General features: G+C 61.0%; 1 protein-coding gene across 1 annotated transcript; it reads right to left on the reverse strand.

The window, feature by feature from the left end:
- Positions 1–3,690: 3,690 nt before the first annotated feature.
- On the reverse strand, positions 3,691–10,797 carry PSMF1 (proteasome inhibitor subunit 1). Its single transcript, XM_040575917.1, is given in 8 exon segments — positions 3,691–4,825; positions 4,964–5,120; positions 6,844–6,887; positions 6,889–6,898; positions 8,084–8,266; positions 8,802–8,884; positions 9,650–9,802; positions 10,577–10,797. Coding segments are annotated over 8 exon segments (810 nt in total). The 5' UTR covers positions 10,706–10,797; the 3' UTR covers positions 3,691–4,774.
- Positions 10,798–19,437: the final 8,640 nt, after the last annotated feature.

Here is a 19,437-nt window from a genome sequence, read left to right on the forward strand (position 1 = left end):
CGGCCTGGGGACACGCTGCTCGCCTCCGTGGCCAGCACAGGGACGATGGCACCACCAAGACACCCGTGGGACTCCCGCGCCACGGTCGGTGGCGGCTGGGCACGGACACGAGGCCGAGCTCCCCGTGGTAGCTGCGGCCGGCTCCTTCCCGACAGCCAGGGCCCGGTGCCGGCTGCCCCTCGCTAAGACGTAGCGCCGAATCTTCTGCCAGCAGCGACCCTTTTTTAGCAATAGTTTCTTGTAAAACTGTGGCGTAGAGTTGGCGCTCGCACCGCTCTGGGCAGAAGGGGACAGCCAGCGCGACCGCTGTCCGTGTGGCAGCAGCCAGCCCCCGGCGGCCCCCGGCCTCTGCGCTCCCCCAGCCCCACTGCGGAGAGCGGGACGAAGGCTGGGACCCCGCTCCCACCAGCAACCCACAACGCCTCAGAAACCATGGTGCTCTGTCCGGGGGAGAGAGGATAATTCACGGCGCCTCGAAGCAACGTGGTTCTTCCTTTCCTGTTTTAGATAAGCAGCTGTGCCCCGCCGGGGTGCCCGAGCGCGAGCCTTTCTGCTGTTCGCAAGAGCCGTAGTCTGCAGCGTGAAGGCAAAAATTGCATCTCGGGAATTAAACATGAAGCGTCATAAAGCACAATGTTCTGTGGAAAGAGAAATCGGTATGAGCGGGATGCTGAGAAAGGGAAATAATTACCCCGTAGGAAAATGCAGCCCCACAAAAGGTGGTATTTGTCACGAGCTGCCACCAGTTTTTAATCCATCCCATAAATTACTTGCTTCAAATGTTTCCATGTGGAGACAAATCTCTCCAGACAGCCCGACACAAGAGGAAAGTCGTTTTACATGCGGTGCCATTGCCAGGTCAGATTGTGTTTCGGGGGCTTCCAGAGCATCCCTCCGATGGCTGGGGGCAGCCCACAGCCCACGCCCCGCTTCTCATCCTCTGCCCAGCATTTGTCCTCCAGCCCTCACAGCCGCTTCCTCCTGTTGCTGTGTCCCCCTCCCCGTCACCGTGTCACCTCCCCATGCTCTGATTTGTTGTAGGGTCTCAGGAATTAACCTTGAATGGCCTCGTGCAGGTGCTATATGCCACACCAGTGCCCGGGCCCCTTTCCCTGGGCTCCAGCAGCGGCTGGGGCAGAACACGGCTGCCCTGAGCCGGGCACAACCGCACGTCGCTCCCCGTGTGCCCTGGGGGGGAGCAAAACCTGCAGGGTCTGGGGGCACACAAAGGGCCAGGGGGCGGATGCCACCACGGCTGTCACCAAGGGTGTCACCGAGGGCTGGTCCCGGCGCCAGGGCAGGGAGGTTCCCGTGGGAGCCCCAGGGTTGGGGGCTGCGAGGAGGCCCCCGGGGGAGGCTGGAGGAGCCCTCCCACGGCGCATGGTGCTGGGCGAGCCTGGCTCACGGGGAGGAGATCGCCCCCATCATTGGTCACTTTAAATGAGGAATAAGGGGTCTTCAGGGGATGAGAGGCTGAACCTGCTGGAGGTTACATCTGCCGGACACCTGCTTTGTGTGAGCATAGGAAATACTCCTCAGTATTTCGGGGGGGGGGCCTGCCCAAGAGGCTCGAATGGAAGGAGGCTGTCACTGCTGCGCAGCGCGGTACCGTGCTGTCCCTTAATTGGGCCTGGAGGGTTGGGGGAAAACCCCCGTGATTGAAATATAATATTTAAGGTGAACAAAGTGTGTCGAGGAAGGAGTGCCATTAAAGAGGCTCCCCCAGCGAGATCTCGAGGACTGGAGAGTGATTTGGCACCGGGGCAGCGGTGGGACCCCATCGCGCCCGGCGGGAGGCCGGTAGCGGTGAGCTGCTGTAGCGGGAGCTGCTTTGTTTTCCCGTCTGTGCAACATCCACTGGTTCCTCCCTCGCACCATCCTCGGGGCACGCAGGATCCCGGGGACAGAGCATCGGCTGCAGGGTAATTAGCAGCGCCGAGGGCTCTGTGTTTGGAGCGTGCAGCGCAGGTGCGCGGCTGGGCGGGATGGCAGATGGCCTGAAGGGCTCTCCAGGGATGTCAAGCCATCGCCAATAACCCAGCGTCTTTCTTCAAACGTGACGTGGAAGCACCTCCTCGGCGCCCTGGCGAGGAGGGAGGGCTGTGTCCGTGCCAGCATCGCACACTCCAGCCCCAGCCGCTCTTTACAGCCCTCTGTAAAATTAACTCAAGGTGCGTTGCTGACCGTGCTGCCTTGCATGTTAACGCGCTGTCGCTAACGTTAGCTCGTTAGCTCTCGTGTTCGCAGCTGCTCGGTGCCGCGTCAGCCCCCAGGGGTGGCCGCATCTTGAGCTGTGCTTGGGGAGCGGGTTTGTGCCCGGCCACAAAGGGAGAGAGCGAGGAACGTGCTCGGTTCTGCTGCCCTGGGTGCCCAGCAGCCACCTCCGCCGGGCCCTGGGGCAGCTTTATGGTGCGAGCTGAGCTGAGCGGGCTGCAGGGTTGGTCTCCTGTCCCCACATTTCTCTGGCCTGCAGAGGAGGACCCACACCTCCCTACACCTCTCCACTCTGGAGCACGGGCAGCAGAGCCCCCAGGAGCCCTGAGGCTCAGGCACGAGCCTGCAACCACCCCGGCTCAACGCAGGGCCCTCGGTCCTCTCCTCAAACCCTCTCCTCTCCCACCTGCTCCCCCTCAGCTGCACGGCACCACGAACCCGCTGGGGTTAAGTGCTGGCAGACAAAAGATTGTTTATCAGGACCCGACGCAGCCTCTCCCGGAGCTGGCTCACTTTTAATTAGCCCCATCAAAGCAGGCTGTGTCTCTCCCTCCTGAAGGTTGCAGCGCATGATTAATGCAGGCGGCGGAAAGCAGCCGCCTCCCGCAGAAGAGGAGCCCCTCTGATAAGGCCACAGCCGCTCATTCTCCCCGCAGCACCGAGCATCTCAGCCCCCACGCGACAAGGTCGGGCTCCTTCTCCTGGGGGAAGCTGTGGCCAGGCTCAGGCTGCCCCAGGAGCTGGGGAGAACAGCAGGGACACAGCAGGAGTCTCACTCAGCTCCGGGTTGCTCTCCCATCCCACCCGTGCTGTGAGAGCAGCCGCTGTCCGCTCGGCCACCACCCATGGGCAGGTGGGACCGGCCACCAAAAGCCCTGGGGAGGTGCAGCACAGACACCACAGCCCCTTCGCGTCTGGGATCACACCAGCTCCTGCCAACGTGAGCCCTGGGGAGATGCAGGGGATGCTCCAGCTCCCCAGTGCCAAATTTTCTACAGCCGGTCCCTCCCCTGCTCCCACCTGCACAAGCCTGGGTTTGAACACGCTGCAACTCAGCTGTTATCAGCTGTGTTTGGAGGCAAAGGCAGTAGTTTAAAAAGGAAAAGCCTTTGGGAGAAAAGGGAGAGACAGAGGGGAGCACTCCCCCGTTTTTATTTATGCCTTTGCAGCTTGCACTGCAGCGTAACAACAGCGTTCCAATACCCCGGAGAGCCAATTACCACCAGGAGAGAGCAGCCGGAACGAGGGCTGGGCCATTCTCCACTTAATTTTCTAAATACAGTCTACTCGTCTCAGAAAAACGCTCAGGGAGGAAGAGACAAAGCGGGCTCCCAGCGTGAAATCCAACACCCCAGGGAGGCAGCACAGCCAGAGCAGAGCTCCCAGGGGCATCTTGGGGCTCCCCTTCTCATAGGGGAAAAGAGGGGAGGCCAGCTGGGACAGGGGGGTAACCCCCCAGCAAGTGCTAACACAACATTGTTGTCAGTTTTTATTTCAAACTCAACGTCCCTTCCAAGAAATCAACCACGAGAACAAAGCATGAACCCGGTGAGCTGCAGCCCCCAAACTACCTGACACGGGGCGGGTTCCAGAAAGAGCTGCGGATCCCGAGCCGTGCAGATCTCACCCTTCCTCCCCGGGCTGTGTTCGGTGAATGGCAGCAGGGTCCATCCGAGCAGAACCGCACCAGCCTCATGCCACGGGGACTGACAGCAGGGAGTCGTGGTCCTATACAGCCCTGCAGCAGAGCAAATCCCAAATCCTTCAGCTCCGCCGGGCCCAAACAGCCAATGCCGGACCCGGTGGCCACGCTGGCACCAAGTCCCCTCCTTCCCACGGCAGCCCCACGGTGCCAGACGGGCACCCTCCACGCTGCCTGCCTGCAGGTTTGATGTTGCAGGCCCCGGACTGAAGGACAGCGTGGCTGCAGGGGCCAGGCAAAGCCAGGAATTCCATCTCTCTCTTCTCGTGCACGTTAACGGCCTGGTGTTGGTGTTGTTACATCCAGCGGGCACCGGCCATGCAAAGCTGATCTGAGCCGCTGCCAGGGGTCCTGCACCACAGAGACCCCGTGGGACAGGCTTTAGGCCTTCACGATGATCAGCTCCTTGCTCAGATAAAAAGCACATGAAAAAAACACCTCTGCATGGGGAACCGGTTCCCTCCCTAGCACCAACTGCACGTGTAACCCCAGCAGCGAAAGCGACGCCCACCCCAAGAAACAGAGGGAACCTGACGGCCCGGGGCTGCTCCCAGCACGCCACAGCGCTCCCCACGCTGCCCCTGCACGGGGCAGGCCCACGCTGCTGCATGGCCCACAGCTGGGCACCCTCGGAGGAGCACAGAAAGAAACAGACCTACTGCCCCTCTTCTGTTCTGCACATATGGACACCTTTATAGCCGGGCTGAAGCACGGGAACATGGCCCCGAGCGAGGAGAGGAAAAACGCTGCTGAAAAGATCTAAGTCCACCAAGGAGGGAAGCGAAGAGGGGAAAGTGCCTCCTGCTCCCCGGGAGACTGCTCTGGCTGCAGCCAGCTGAGAAACCACTTGGTGAGTCCTCACATGAACATTTCGTCATAGCCCGGAGGGGGGAGGTGGTCAGATCTGGCCTGAAAGGAATTTGGAGCAGGAGTCAGACCAGGAGCAAGAGCACAACCCTGGGAGGAGGAGGAGAGCCTGGGGGCAGACCGTAGAGAGCGTGGCCGTGGTACTGCAGCGGCTTGCCCAGGCGTGCGCCAAACACCTACCTGCCCTGCCAGCCCTACGGGGCCAAAGGGGTCGAATCTGGCTCCTGGTGGAACTGCTCCCGGGGGAAGGCGGCTGGGCAGGCCTGTCGACGGGTCAATGCCCGGCTGCCGGTACCCGGACCGGAGAGGATCGACGATCATTCCCCCGCTCCGACCTCTGGGGAGAGGAAAGGCAGAGAGGGAGATGAGGATTGGCACCGAAGAGCAAAGCGCTCCTCCCGCAGCCCTGCCCGCGCTGTGCCACAAGCAGTGCTCAGGGGCAGGACGCGAACCGTAGCTCAGCATCGTGCCAAGGTGGGAGGCTGCCCGCAGCACACACGCCCGAGCCGGAGCACCCAGCAAGCATCCAGGTCCAAGGCACCGCTGTGCCAGCAACCCCTCGTGGAAACTTGCAGAGGGAAGCACCAGTGTGTGCTTGCCTTCCAGAACAAACGCTCGGGTTTCCCTGCGCGACCCCAAGCTTGCTGGGGCGAGGGGGCTGCAGGCCGTGGACGGGCGGCTTCCCTCTCCTCCCCCAGCTCCTTCAAGGAGCATCAGGGCAGTGGCTGACGAAATCCCCGAGGAGCTGCTGACCGTGCCGAGGGAAACACCAGAGCTGCTGGCCCTTGTGCAGCGCTGTGAGGGCTGGCAGCCCCGGCCGGGGCTCCCGCGAGCCTTTCCAGAGCGCTGCCTGGAAGTCATTTGCTGACCACGGCGGCTCCTCGGAGCTGCCCCACGCTGCGAGTGCCATTCCTCATAGTCGGCTTTGTGCAAACTCAGCTGGAGCCTCTGGACACCGCTGCCATCATACAAGTCATTAACAACTGCGCTAATGAGTTCCATTACGCCAGGCTGGCTGCCCAGAGCGCCCCGGGACAGCCAGCCCCACGAGCATATGCCTGGGAGTCTGGGTCTCCAGCCCCAGCGCTGGCAGGTGTCAGCACACAAATCTGCTTCCATTTACCGTCTTTTTTGTCCTTTTTACAGAGAACTTCTGATGAAGGGCTGGAGGCAGCGAGAGAACAGGGTCCCCCCCACAACTGAACCCCCTCTCCTCACGCTATCGGGTTTCCTCCCAGCCACCCAGGCTCCAGGCCTCTCCCTCCAGCAGGGCAGGACGTTTCTAGCTGGCCCTTTTCTAGCCAAACCCGCGGAGAACCAAGTCTTGCAAGAGGGGAAAAAATGCGATCCCCACAGGAGCGTGGTTCCGAAGAGGACTCCCCTGGGCTGCAGGGCACTTTTGCAACAATTCCAAGGACTGTTTTTCTGTCTGAGTACGTGCTTTTAACTGGAATGGCAGATGACAGGTTCTCCTCGCCCACCCAAACCAAAGACCCAGCGATGGATCTGTGAAGATGAGTCCCCCAGACAGCCTGGGTGGAAGCAGGGCTTCCTCCAGCATCCCTGCTCTCGAGTGCCTCAGAAGAGCCTGGAGGCTCCCCAACCAGGACTCGGCAATCCTGTGGATTTAAGCCTCCCCTTCTCCAGACTGCTGGGCTGTAGACGCAGCAGCTGGTAACATTTGAATTAGAGGCTTACATTCACTTAACGACGTATTCAGCTTTGATTTACTGAAGGAATTAGTGCATGTTAAATGAATACAGGCTGATTATTAAACAGACGCAGATTGCAAACCTATCATCTATGCAAGCGACGGGATCTTGTTACCGGTATTAGAACCATATTGAGGTTTAGAAACCGTCAATCGGCCCCTTGCAATTTGCACTGAGGAACTGTCCCGCTGCCGCCCGCACTCGGAGACACTGCGCTGGATGCTCTGAGCCAGGCGGACCCCAGCTGTCTGAGGAACAGCCCCAACCTCCCCCACCCTTCCCGAGGGCAAAGTGGGGACGCTTCTCTTCTCAGGCACGCAAAGCACCGCTTCTCCCAGCCACGCTCACCCGAAAGGGTCCAGGTCTTCCCCACCAACAGCAAAGGGGTTCAATAGGACGAGGCCTGAAAAGAGCACACAGTGAGCGAGACTGTCGGTGAGGGGCTGACCGGCCCCACGGAGCCACCAGGAGCGAGCACGCAGGCAGGGCAGCGCAGGCAGCGTGTTTGACGGTTGCTGTGCTTAGGGGTGCTTTCCCAACAGCAAGAGCAGCAGCTTGCACAGCAGGACCCAAGGTCCTTGGGACCCGTGGGACCGAGCGGGTGCGCTGGGAGCCCAGGACACAGCTTTCCCTGCCCCGGTGTGAGGCGGGTGTGGATGTCGGTGCGCACGCAGGCTCGCAGGAAGCTTGCTGAGATGAAGGGAGCCCTGCTGCTCCCACCGCTCCGGGCTGCGGCTTGCCTGTGGATGCTGGCGGTTTCCATGCCAGGGGCTCCCGAGCAGCGCCGGGCTAGGCCAGGCTCTCCAGCGCGTCCCAGCCAGCCACACAATGACAGTCCCGCTTCCAGGAGCGTGGAGACTTGGGGGGGTGGCGAGCCTGCAGCCAGCTGTCACAACTCCTTGCCAGCAGTATGTGCCAATAACACGGTTTCAGAGCCATGCCCAGCTCCAGCCTGTCTGCCCACGGGCGTGCGGGGCCTCCCCAAGGAGCATCTTGCACCCTGAGCACCAGCAGACAGCAGCGGGGCTGAAGAAACAAGGGGTGCCATACAAGGCAGAAGCCACAGCCGGTTCCCTAGGGACAGTGGAGCCACCGCAGCGTCTCCGACTTGCAGCCAAAAGGGATTACAGCTTGTGAGGGAAGAGAGGGGGGAACCTGCCCGTCACATATGAGGCACGGCTGGGCACAAAGGGGCCAAGGAGGGATGATGGAGTGGGTGCTACGTGTCCCCTTTCCTCAGCTTTGCCGAAGGAAAGAGGTACTCCCTCCCAGAAGCTGCTCAGCCCCCTGACAGCCCCACTGCTGTCCCTGCTCCACCAGTCCCTGAGCCCCGATGGTCCCTCAACCTGCACGGAGGAGGGCCTCCCTCCTTCCACCCCAACACCTTCCCAAGGGAGGGCAAAGCCAGCTCCTGAACTGGCCATCCCTCAGCGGGCAGCTTAAATCAAAGCAAAGCTGGCCAGCAAGCCTGAGACCGGCTGGGGAGGGTTTGGGGTGGGGAATGAAGGGGATCCATTCCGGGCGAGATGGAACTGGAGGTGAAGTTTGTGCCGCGATCATCAGTGGCCACGTTCTTCTCCTGACTTACCAGGACGGTGCTCTCGTGCCTGCAGGCTGCCGGGGAGGAGCCCTGAGGGGGTCGTAATCCTTGGGCAAGACAGGGTCCTTCTCTGCCACGGGCTCCTTGTCGTCCTTTTCTGCAGGGCCTCCGAGGGGAGCGATGATACCCGAAGCAATCTTTGTCCTCAGCTCCTCCATGTTCTTGTACACCCTGCAGGGACGAGAGGCGAGGCAGTGGGATGGGGAGGCCACGGCACCTGGGTGTGAGGGTGCTGGACGGGCTGCGGCAGGGGTGGTGAGGGGACGGCCGTGCCCAAAGCGTCCCTGGCACAAAACGTGCCCCCAGCTGGCAGCATGGAGGGGATGGGAAGGGGCAACAGCACACAGCAGCTCTGAGGCCCCAGCCCCATTTGAGAGGGCGGAGGTACCTGCACCCAGCGCAGACAGGCAGTCAGTGCTCTGGAAATAAAAGCACTGGGCTGGCCACAGCCCGTTCACAGGTGGCGTGGCTGTCCCCTGGGCTATGACCCAGGACCCCACTGTCTCCTAAATCTCTCTTGCTTAGCAGCAGCTCACAGGGAGCGAGCTCCGGCTGCGTTTCAGGGCAGGCTGCTCTGCCTCTGGATTTGTACAGGACAGAAAAGTCCTCCAGACTCCTTGTAGCCTGGTCTCTGATTTCATCTGCCCCCCTCCCTACGCTGGTGGGACTTTTTCTCCTGCAGAAAATGCCAGGGAAATGCGATTACTTGTGGAAATCATCCAGGTGCTCTGGGTTGATGTAGTCGGCCACCGCCAAGGTCACGTCCGCCACCTTCTGAGAAGTGCGATCCTGGCAAAAGACAGGGGAAGCAAGGAGTCAGCAGCCAGACAAAGCTGGGCCTAAGGCAGGGAGCAGGTACAGCCACAGACAGGGGCTCAGGACATGAGGAACGAGCTCGCCTTTTTCCTGCCCATGTCCCTGTGCAGTGCCTGAATCATAGAAGCAAACAAACTGCAGCGTACAGCAAGGCTCTCTCTGCTTGCTCCCCCAGCCCGGATTGCAAAGGTGAGAGACTGAAATCTCATGGCACAGCCAGAAACAAGAGGCTGTGACATGGGGCAAAAACATCCTGAGCAGGTGCTTGTTGGGAAGTGGTTTGCAAACACGTCCCCAGTTGGAAAAGGGACGCAAAAGGGGCAACTCCCAGGCCAGAGTTGGTGTCCCTGCTCACGGTAGGAGAGTTGGAATTAGATGATCTTTAAGGTCCCTTCCAACCCAAAGCATTCTATGATACTATTAAAAAAAAAAAAAAAAAAGAAAGAAAAAGAAAAAAAAAAAAAAGAGCATGCAGGGCAAACTGCATTTGTACTCAATGTGGTTGTGTTTGACCAGCTTCACACTGGGCCACATCTGCTGTGGCAGGTCTGCAGCCCTACCAGCTCCTGGGTCTACCCCATCCAAACATCCCCGAGGGACAAATGCCGCTCTAAAGCAGAACAAATAAGAGCAAAACATTTAAGAAATTAGCTCTGTATTTTTTCACGTATTTTGGACAGCAGCAGACGCCACCCCTGAAGGACGCCAATTCCCGCAGCGACCAGCCCAGGTACTCACCATGACATTGACGATCATACTGTCCTCCACCATGATGGCCTTAAGCAGCAGCTCACGGGCATCATCTGTGGACTTGTAGCGCAGCGTGTACACCTCCTTGTTGGCTTCCCAGCCAGCGGGCAGCAGCTCCGACTTTCTTTCATCGGGACGTGGCTACAACAGGACAGGCATGCTGCTGAGACCCAGCCCACCAGCTGGAACAGGAGGGGGCACAACCACCCCTTGTAGAGTAGGAAGCAACAAAGACCCGGACCAGGGGATGATGCTGTTTGTCACCTGGCGCCCTGCAGCTCCCCAGCATGGGGTGGCTGTCACCCTGTTTGTCCCAGCCCCACAGCAAAGCACCTAGAGGATGGCACTGCCCCAAAACGTCCCCTCCCCAGGTAGTGTGGGGCTTCTCTGCCAAACCACTGCCCTGCAGTCCACCACTGCCCTCCATACTACATCAAGCACCCTCCTGGCAACCCCCACACCAGGCTCCTGACCCCATATCCCCCACCTCAGCATCAGGACATCCACGGCAGCTGTCTCCCCCCAACTACCCCCCTCCCTGGCATCCCACTGGGACCCCCCAGCCCTGACACAGCAGCGAACCCCTCCAGCCCCGTCCCCCCACCCCAACACTGCACCGAACCCCCAGCTTTGCCAACGGGGTCCCCACCACTACCACCACCACACCGACCCCTCGCTGTGCCCCACCACCACCGGGACACCCCCCAGCAACACCCCAGAGCCGCTCCCCCCCAGCCCCCCCGGCTCCAGACCCCTCCGGTACCGGCACAACCCCCAGCGCCCTCCCCGACCGCGGCCGCCGGGCAGGACCGAGCGTCGGCGGCGAGCGGCGCTAGGAAAGACCGAGGCTCGGCGGGGCCTAGCGGGGCCTGCACAGCGGCCGGCCGGGGACGGGCGGCCCGGCCCTGCCCGTACCTGCTCCCCGGCGCCGAGGCAGCGGTAGCCGTGCCGGACCAGCTCCCAGTGGAGGCCGCAGAGCAGCGCATCCTGCGGCCGGGACACGGCGGCCCGGGCCGAGGCGTACAGCGCCTCCAGCCCCGCCATGACCGTGCTGCACCGAGGAGGCGCGGCCGGGCCGGGCCCCCGCCCTCCGCCGGGCCGGGCCGGGGCTGCGAACCAGGGCTGAGCCCGAATCGGGCCGGGCCGGGCCGGGCCGGGCCGGGCCGACCCTCACTAGGGGGCCCCCGTCCCCTGCTTTAAGCCCCCGGGGCTGGTGTGAAATGGCAGCCGCAGGGAGCGAGGTGCAAGCAGCGCTGCTGGGCCGGCCCTTCCCCGGCCCCCGCTGTGATATCAGAGCGTGGTTTGGGCTGGAAGGGGGTGTAAAGACCACCCAGTGCCACCCTGCTGTGATCGGGGGCATCTGCCCCTCTGTCGGGTGTGCAAAGCCCCCTACAACCCGACTGTGAGCGCCTCAGGGATCCACAGCTGCCCTGTTCCAGCATCTCACCACCCTCAGAGTGTAAAGCTTTTTCCATATGCTCAATATAAATCTACCCTCTTTCACCTCAAAACCCTTTCCCCTTGCCCTGTCACAACTGGCCCTGGCAAAGTCTTGCTCCATCTTTCATACAAGTCCCCTCTGTATAGTGGAAGGCTGCAATAATGTCAGCTTGGAGACTTCTCATCTCCTGGCCAAACAGCCCCAACTCTCCTCAGTCTTTCTCCATGTTCGTGGCCTCCTCCGGACCCCCTCTATCAGGTCCGTGTCTCTCTTGGGCTGGGGCCCCGAGTTGGATGCAGTACTCCAGGTGGAGAGCGGAGCAGAGGGGGAGGATCACCTCCCTCGACCTGCTGGCCATGCTCCTTGTGCAGTCCGGGACGTGGCTGGCTTTCTGGGCTGCAGGTGCACACTGCTGCCTCATAACCAATTTTTCACCCATTGGTAGCCCAAAGTTCCTCTTTGCAGGGCTGATCTCGGATTGCAGGGAGGCTAGGGTTTTTATTCCCTGAGAAATTTAGCACTTCTGCATGCCGGGTCTGTGTCGTTGCTGCCTCTCGAGGCTGTGGATGTGGCAGGGCTCCGAGGGGTCTCCATGTGGTGGTACCAGCCTCACTGCCTGCTGTGAGCAGGAGGTGCCCGAAGCAGCCGCATAGTTGGGAGATTTGCCTGGTTCCTGCTCCCTAACCCTGGTCTCTTCCTCAGCAAGGATCAGCCCGTGACCAAAACATTTGCTGAACCAGTTATTAAAAATCTGGAAGAACCAGCGGCTGTGCTCACGTGCACGTCCCTATTGAGTATTTCCCTCAGCACCCAAAGGGACCAAAAGTGCGATCAGCTAATGACAGTGTTATTCTCATTCTTTCCACATCTCCTTTCCCTGTTTATAACACTTGAGTTCGTGTTAAAGTTGCCACTGAGCTGTAGTCAGGGGCTCTGTTTCCTGGCCCCGCTGTGGCCTGGGGCTGGAGCCGGTGTCTCTGACGTGTCCTCGATGCAGGTGGCAGGAGGCTGGGGCTGGAGTGGTCCTGGATGAAGCAGCCTCGTGCCAGGGAAAGCCATCATCTGCTGCTTTCCCAATCTGAGATCTAGCTCCTTTGGGGATGCTCTGATTCATCTTGACTTCATTATGCATCTATTAATTAACTCACACTGTCCACTCTTTCCATTTCCCCCTCAAGAAGTCACTGAAGCTGAACAATTGACCACAGACCGTCCTCACTGCTCAGCGCTGCCCATTCCCGTGAATCATTTCCCTGGTGGCTGTGGAAACATTGCACCTCTTGCTAATGCCCCCGTCAGTCCTGGTTCCGCAGAAGACACCCATAGCGTGGAAGCCAAGAGAGCCGAGCTGGCCAGGTGGGAATTGGCAGGAAATTAGCACTGATTTCCACAGAGCCAGGGCTTCGTTATGGGAATGGGGGACTCAGCTCCTGCTTTGCTCATTTGTGAGATGATAGGGCGAGTGTGGGGAACAGGATGCATTTTGTAGGGCCGTCAGCCCCATATAGCCCTGGTGCCTGTATGAGCTGGGCAGGAGCTGCAGGAGCCCTGTCCTGAGCCCTGGAGAGCCTCGCGGGGTGGTGGGCACAATGGACTGGGTGCCGAGCCAGCCATGGGGACATGGGGACACAGGAACACGAGCTCGGTGCAGCCGGACCTCTCTGCCCCTTGCTCTGGGAGCGGGGCCTGCAGGGTGGGCAGCTCCTGGGGGCTTGGGGCTCTCCTGGGCATGGGCAGGCTGAATCCCTCTGGGGGCGGCTTCAGAATCACAGAATCACAGAATCATCTAGGTTGGAAGAAACCTCCAAGATCACCGAGTCCAACCTCTGACCTAACGCAAATCCTGCACTAAACCATATCACTAAGATACGAGCAATTATATCACTGAGATATTGAGCAATGCAGTCCCACGGATGTGTCTGCTTCATCTGATCGGGATTCGATGAGAACAGCAGGAAATGCTGGAGCTGGGGCTTTTCAATTGCGGGGCCTGTGATTCACGGCCGCCGGCAGGATGGAGACCTGGTGCTGCCTGCCGGTCCCCAGGTTGGTGCATCCATGCTGATGGAGGCCAGCCGGGCACATGCAGACATTAAGCAACTTTCTGGCTCCGTTTTGTCCGGCAGATCTTCTAGCGGGGATGAAGGCTGAGATCCTCTCCACCCTCACACCAACCTGGGGCATGGCCTCCTGCATCCCCATGGGTGCCAGCCGTGCTGGACCACACACGAGGGGTGACTGGGGATGTCCTGGGGAGCTGCAGGAGCAGGGCCAAGACCCCCAAGCAGCCCTCCGATGGGGTACAGCAGGATGCCCTCCGTGCATCCCCTCCCCAGGGCCGGATCCCCGCTGTGCCTGAGCCCATGCCCGGGGCTGGCTGCCGCTAAATCAGAGCTGCCCCTGCCGAGCCCATGGTGCCCGGCCCCCTCGTCCCTCCTCTGCCCCAGAGTCTGGCTCACTGCAGCTCGCTGATGATGAAAACCGCTGGCCACATGAAAGTGGTTCCCCTAACGCAAGTCTCGCAGCCTGCAAGCTACGTGGGAGGCAGCGGACAGCACAGCCTCGGCTGGGATGCGGCAGCCAAGTCGTTAATGAGGTGACGAGGATTGCAGAGCCGGCTCATTAGTGCTGCAAGGCAAGCACGTCACGTTGGCTGCCGCAAATGCTGGGGCTGGCGTTGGAGCAGGCGAGGTGGCCGGCGGCTCCACACCGCATCCTCTTTGTGGGCTGGTGGAGCAGAGCTGGGATCAAGAGCGACGTGAAGAGAGCCATGTGAAGCCCCCGGAGCAGCCAGCACCCTGTGCACATCACACGTGCTCATCAGGACCCGTGCCTGGCTCTGGCAGCAGCCAGTACCAACTGCTCCTGGTGCTGGAAATGCAGAGGAGCCTCGTGTGGCCCTTCTCCTCCCTCTCTAACCCAGGAGCAGCAGCCACGGGGCCATGCAGCCCGTGGAGAGCTGCTCTCGGCAGGACCTGGGCCTCGTGGCGGAGGGAGAGGAGGCAGGAGCCGGCCGGGCACCAGCAGGTGGAGGGACGCATCAGCCGGGGCTCACCTCCGTCACACAAACCACAGCCTTCCCTGACCTTCATACTTTCCCACTGCCTCACTGCTCCCGGTGGATGCGCCCACTGCAATGTCGTAACGAGGAGGAGAGGAAACCGATTTCCCAATCGCCTGCGGCCCGTGAGCCCTCCGTGCTGGGAATGGCAGCCAGCACGGCCAGGACGGCTGGCTCACCGGTGTGCCGTACCGTGCCGTGCCGTGCCGTGCCGTGCCGTGCTGCACTGCACCACGCTGGGCCACGTGCACCAGCCATGGCACGGGGCCTGGCAGGAGAAGGCAGCGAGGGGCCATGGCCAATTCCTGGCGGAGATTCCTGCGAACAGCCGCGGCGGCTCCGCAGGCGTCGCGAGCTGCTGTCATTTGAGAGCTTCGGCCCGCCCTTGGGTCAGCGCGCTGTTTATCCTTTCTGTGGATGAGAAAACCACTGCACATCACCTGGCCGAGGCCGAGCAGGGCTGGGTGCAGGGGGATGGCTCCTGCCGGGTGCCTGCATGCGGCTCCGTGCGGACGGCGCCTCCCCGGCAAGCAGCCCAAGGGACGGGATCCCCGCTGCTGAGCCTGCACCACTGTGCAGCCCTCCTCCAAGCGGCTCTGCTCAGCCACCCATCACCTACTGGCACGAAAGGAGCCACCAGAAGGTGGCCAAAATCGCCGTGCCAAAGGGCGTAGGGTGGGACAAGGCACTGATGGCTCATGCTCCTGGAATTAGTTTCGCCCTTCACTTTCTTCCTTCGTTTCCTTGAGAGGGGAGGTAGTCGCTCCATGAAAATTTGTCCTCCTCTCTATTTCCCCCAAATTCCAGGGAAAGATGACACCGAGGCAGGAGAAAGGAGGTTTTTCTCTGCGGAAGAAATTCAAACCACATGCGGGCGGGTTCGCCGCAGGAGCAGGAGGAGGGACCAGGCTGCGGGAGAGCAGGCTCTTGACAGCGATGTGAAACGTAAAGTCAATTAGCACTTTCAGGACTCTGAACATGCTTGAGTGCTGTGTTTCAAGCAGGCATAATCCCTGTCTGAGGGATGCTGCCAATAGGCTTTGAAAATAATTAGGAAGCCCAGAGCCCCAGTGCTTCCCAGAAAAGCCTGTTAGCTCTGCGGTGGAAACCTTGCTTGCAGGGAGCGCATCGCGCAAACACAGTCGTGACTCATCAGCTGGAACTGAACTCGATTTTTGGGAGGTTAACTTGTTGGAGTCCTAATGAGCGTTATCCCAGATGGGGCTCCTGTGCTCCCTGTGCCTGCCTTAATTCTAGGGATGCCCCACACACCTGAGAGGAGCTGGGGCAGTTTTGTGGGATGCGTTTCATCCAGAGATACAAACACCCCTCCCGAGGGGCAGCAGAGATGGGGAAACTGAGGCACGGTGCTCTTCCAGCACCTGACCCGGCAGCCTGGAGGGCAGCAGCAACCTCAGCCCCCCGACACCCCCGCCTGCAGCCCGGGCTGCCGCCACCATCCTCCTCCGGCTCTCAGGGGACCTCGACCATAGATCCGCACAGCTTGGGACAGGCTTTGGAGGAGGAAAACAAGGCCATCAATCACCCTTGCTTCGCTGCAGCCCCAGCCCGCAGGCAGGGCCGGCTCCCATTGTGCACAGCCGGGGACCCCCCGCATCAAAGCGGCCCCGGAGGGCAGCGCCCTGCCCGCCAGCTGCCGCCTGCGCTCCCCGCACCGCCTCTGCCCCGCGCGCTGCCAGCGGCCACGCCGGGCACCGGGGTGCGGAACCGGCGCCTGCTCGGCACGGCGGGGGATGCCCGAGGCCACCTCGCTGGGGGAGAGCGTCAAAGGCACGGGCAGAGGATGCTGCCGGGGAGCAGACCCTGCTATCTGCCCCTTCCCTCCGCGGGGGTGAGGAGGAGGAGGCTGCGGGCGGAGGTGCTGCCTGCGGAGGACAAGCCGGCCTCGGCCGCAGGCTGCCGTCGAGCTCGTCCCGGAGCGCTTTGGACGCCACGTGAAGGCCCCCGCCACCCTCACCAGAGCCTTCCCTTCGCAGTTTCTTCCATGACACACGGTGGTTGCTTCCTGCGGCTCTGCCCGGCGCTGCTGCAGACAGTACATTCGGTTTTGGATGGCGTCTGCAGCTCCCCAGCATTTCTCTCCGTCTCAGGCACGCACGGATGGTATGAGGCAGTGTGCTCGGGGAGTATCAGCTTGCCCGCGCCGTGCTCTTGGGCAATCGCTCGCATTTCTTCTGGGGAGCTGGTGGCAAACGGCCCCAGGTGGAAAGGGCCCCGTGGGGGCTCAGTGGGGCAGCACGCAGCATGGAGGGAGCGGGGTCAGGGTAACCACACGGGGCACGGGGCATGGCACCCCAACCCCTGAGCGGTGGGTGCAGCAGTGCCACAGCAATTTGGGTGCAAAACCCCAAATATCCTCGATGTCCAGATTAGCAAAGGGATGAGGAGACCCTGCCCGTGCCCCCCAGCAGGAGGGAGCAGCCCCACTGCCCGTGCCTGCCAGCTTTCGCCCTCCCTGGGTGCACGGGGACCTGAGTCTGCAACGCCCTGGGACCAGACCTCATCCCTCTGCAGTCTGGGGTGCAGGCTCACGTATGGCATGTGGTGATTGGTATCTTTCCCAGTTCACTAATTAAGACATAGAATAAAAGTCCTTAAAATGCGAGGCTGTGTGTTTAAAGGGAAAATTCTCCTCGAGGTGCCAGGTATATTAAAAGAAGGGGGAGAACAACAGGCGGGGAGGGAGGGCCATGAGCTGGAAAAAGGACATGAGGGAAAGGAAATGCCAGGGAGGTTGGGCTGTGCCCAACAGTGGAGATACAGTGGGGACGGGGGCTGCAGCACCTGCGTCCCTCACCTGCACAGCACCTCTGGGGACCTCCAGGGACCCCAATGCCCGTGGTCGTGAGGTCCCAGGCACTGGGGGGCAGTGGGTAGCCATGCCCTGGGCATCGCAGCAAGGCAGGAGGCCCTCCGAGTGCCCAGAGCATCCCCTGCGGGGCTGACATCCTGGCACGGCTCATCCAGATCCGTCCCAGTTTTCCCTTTTTTAACTGGTAGGAAACTGCCCCAGCCTGGGCAGAATTCAGGCTGCTGAAGCAGGAGCACTCCTGGCATCGCCAACCTCCCGGGACGAGACGGGCCACGGGGGCTGGGGGCTGCCCGGTGGTGCTGGGGCTGCGAAAAGCCCCCAGCTCCTGCACCGAGCCCCAGGGGTGCGGGGAGCCCCCCGGCGAGGCTGGGGGTAGCAGGGCCATGGCCCCCGGCCCCCCCGCCCACCTACACCGGGTGCCTGCAGCATTTGCACTTACACATGTAAAGCATTAGGATTTGTTTAGAAGCCTTTTATTGTCGTATTTTGTTCTTTATTTCCTACAAATTAAATTTGCTGAGGGATATGTGCGGATTGTGAAATTATTATGAGAATAGTTCCTCTGGGTTTTTTAATTTCCTTTGTATTAAATTTTTACAGGGTTTAAAAGACTATGAAAAATTCACCAAAAAGAAAAAAAGGAAAAAAGAAGTAGGCAGACCAGGGAGGGAACGAGAAGCTCCTGGGAAGGTGACCAGGCCGGAGTTGGGAGCAGTCACTGCCACCTCCAGCACCAGCACCAGCACCAGCCTCCATCGCTCCTGTGGGAGGCAGCCCTGCATTGAGGCTCGGTGGGACGAGGCCGGCAGCCCCAGCACCCTCTGCAGTGGGACCTGCCTCCCCCGGGGAGCCCTTTCCACGCGACGATCCCCCAGCTCCCCGAGCTACAGGGAGTCGGGCGGGCGCCTGGCCGGGCTGCGCCTCCTGGAAGCGCTCCCGAGCCCTTTCGCTGCCGGGGCGCGCGGCGGTGGCGCAGCCGTGCCACCCTCCCGGCCCTGCGTCCCCTTGCGCTGGGTGTTTCCAGCTTATTAAAATCGCAGACACATTTTTCATCTCTTTATTTCTGCGACTGTCATCGTCATTGTTTCGGGCTGGTGCAAATTGGGAACTGGCCGTCCACTGACGCTGCTGCTCCGCTCCAGCCGGCAGCCGCCCTCGCCCCTGGGATGCGCAGAGGGCCCCGCGCCGGAGACAGGGATGGGGACGGGGACTGGGATGGGAACAGGACTGGGATGCGGACAGGGACAGGACTGGGATGGGGACAGGGACAGCACCATCCTCCTGCCGCTTCCCTGGTTGCTTCCGAGTCACGGCAGCAGCATCCCTGTGCCCAAGGCACCGGGGACATGCACCCCCTTCCCTGCTCCCCGATTCCCAGCCGTGCCCGGCAGGAATTGCCACCGTGTGCTTCCCTGCACAAGGAGGGAGGGGATCGTGCTACACCTCCAGCTGTATGGGATGAACTGGTGGCTAAGGAGGGCATCAGTTACACAGCGGGAACTCTTCATTAATAATGAGGGAAAGGAAGAATTCAGTGAATGTGTAACTTAAATCAGGAGCGCAAAAATGCCAGGTCTGCATGAAGCCAAATTGTCCGGTTTGGTGGGATGGAAGGGAAGGGAAGGGAAGGGAAGGGAAGGGAAGGGAAGGGAAGGGAAGGGAAGGGAAGGGAAGGGAAGGAAGGGAAGGGAAGGGAAGGGAAGGGAAGGGAAGGGAAGGGAAGGGAAGGGAAGGGAAGGGAAGGGAAGGGAAGGGAAGGGAAGGGAAGGGAAGGGAAGGGAAGGGAAGGGAAGGGAAGGGAAGGGAAGGGAAGGGAAGGGAAGGGAAGGGAAGGGAAGGGAAGGGAAGGGAAGGGAAGGGAAGGGAAGGGAAGGGAAGGGAAGGGAAGGAAGCCCCAGTGTGATGTTCCCTCTGACCACCCATCCCTCTGCAGACCTTTTCCCAGCCAGCTGGGTGCTGAGTCCTGCCCAGCTCCACTCAGCTCAGCCCCCCGGCCCTGCTGGGGAACTTGGTGGAGCTGGTGGGGAGGACTGCAGGGCAGAGCAGAGCTCAGCTCTTGATCTGTTCTAGGAAAAGAGAGGACACACCAAGAACTTGCTGAATTTCCTTCTCAAAGCCTTGGCTGAGTGCTGCTATGTCTCTGTAGTGACATTTAGACGCTGGTGAAGCTGGGGACCGAGTTCCATCCTGCCCACACCATCCTGCCCCTTCCCAGCCGGCCGTTTCCCCCGGGACAGGGCAGCACGGGGTGCTCACCGCCCTGCAGGGCCGGGGGCTCTGCCCATCCCCAGTGCTCTTGCCATGAGCTGAAGCTTTGGGAAAAAGTGTGTATGGTCAGAGCACACCCCAGCAGCCTGCTCTGGGGAGCTGGAGCCTTGCCAGGGGTTGGCTGCACCTCTGGGGGTGCCCTGGCCCCGTTTGTCCCTGGGGACACGGGGCGG

The sequence above is a fragment of the Cygnus olor genome, chromosome 16 (assembly GCF_009769625.2).
Source record: "Cygnus olor isolate bCygOlo1 chromosome 16, bCygOlo1.pri.v2, whole genome shotgun sequence".
Classification (NCBI taxonomy): Eukaryota; Metazoa; Chordata; class Aves; order Anseriformes; family Anatidae; genus Cygnus; species Cygnus olor.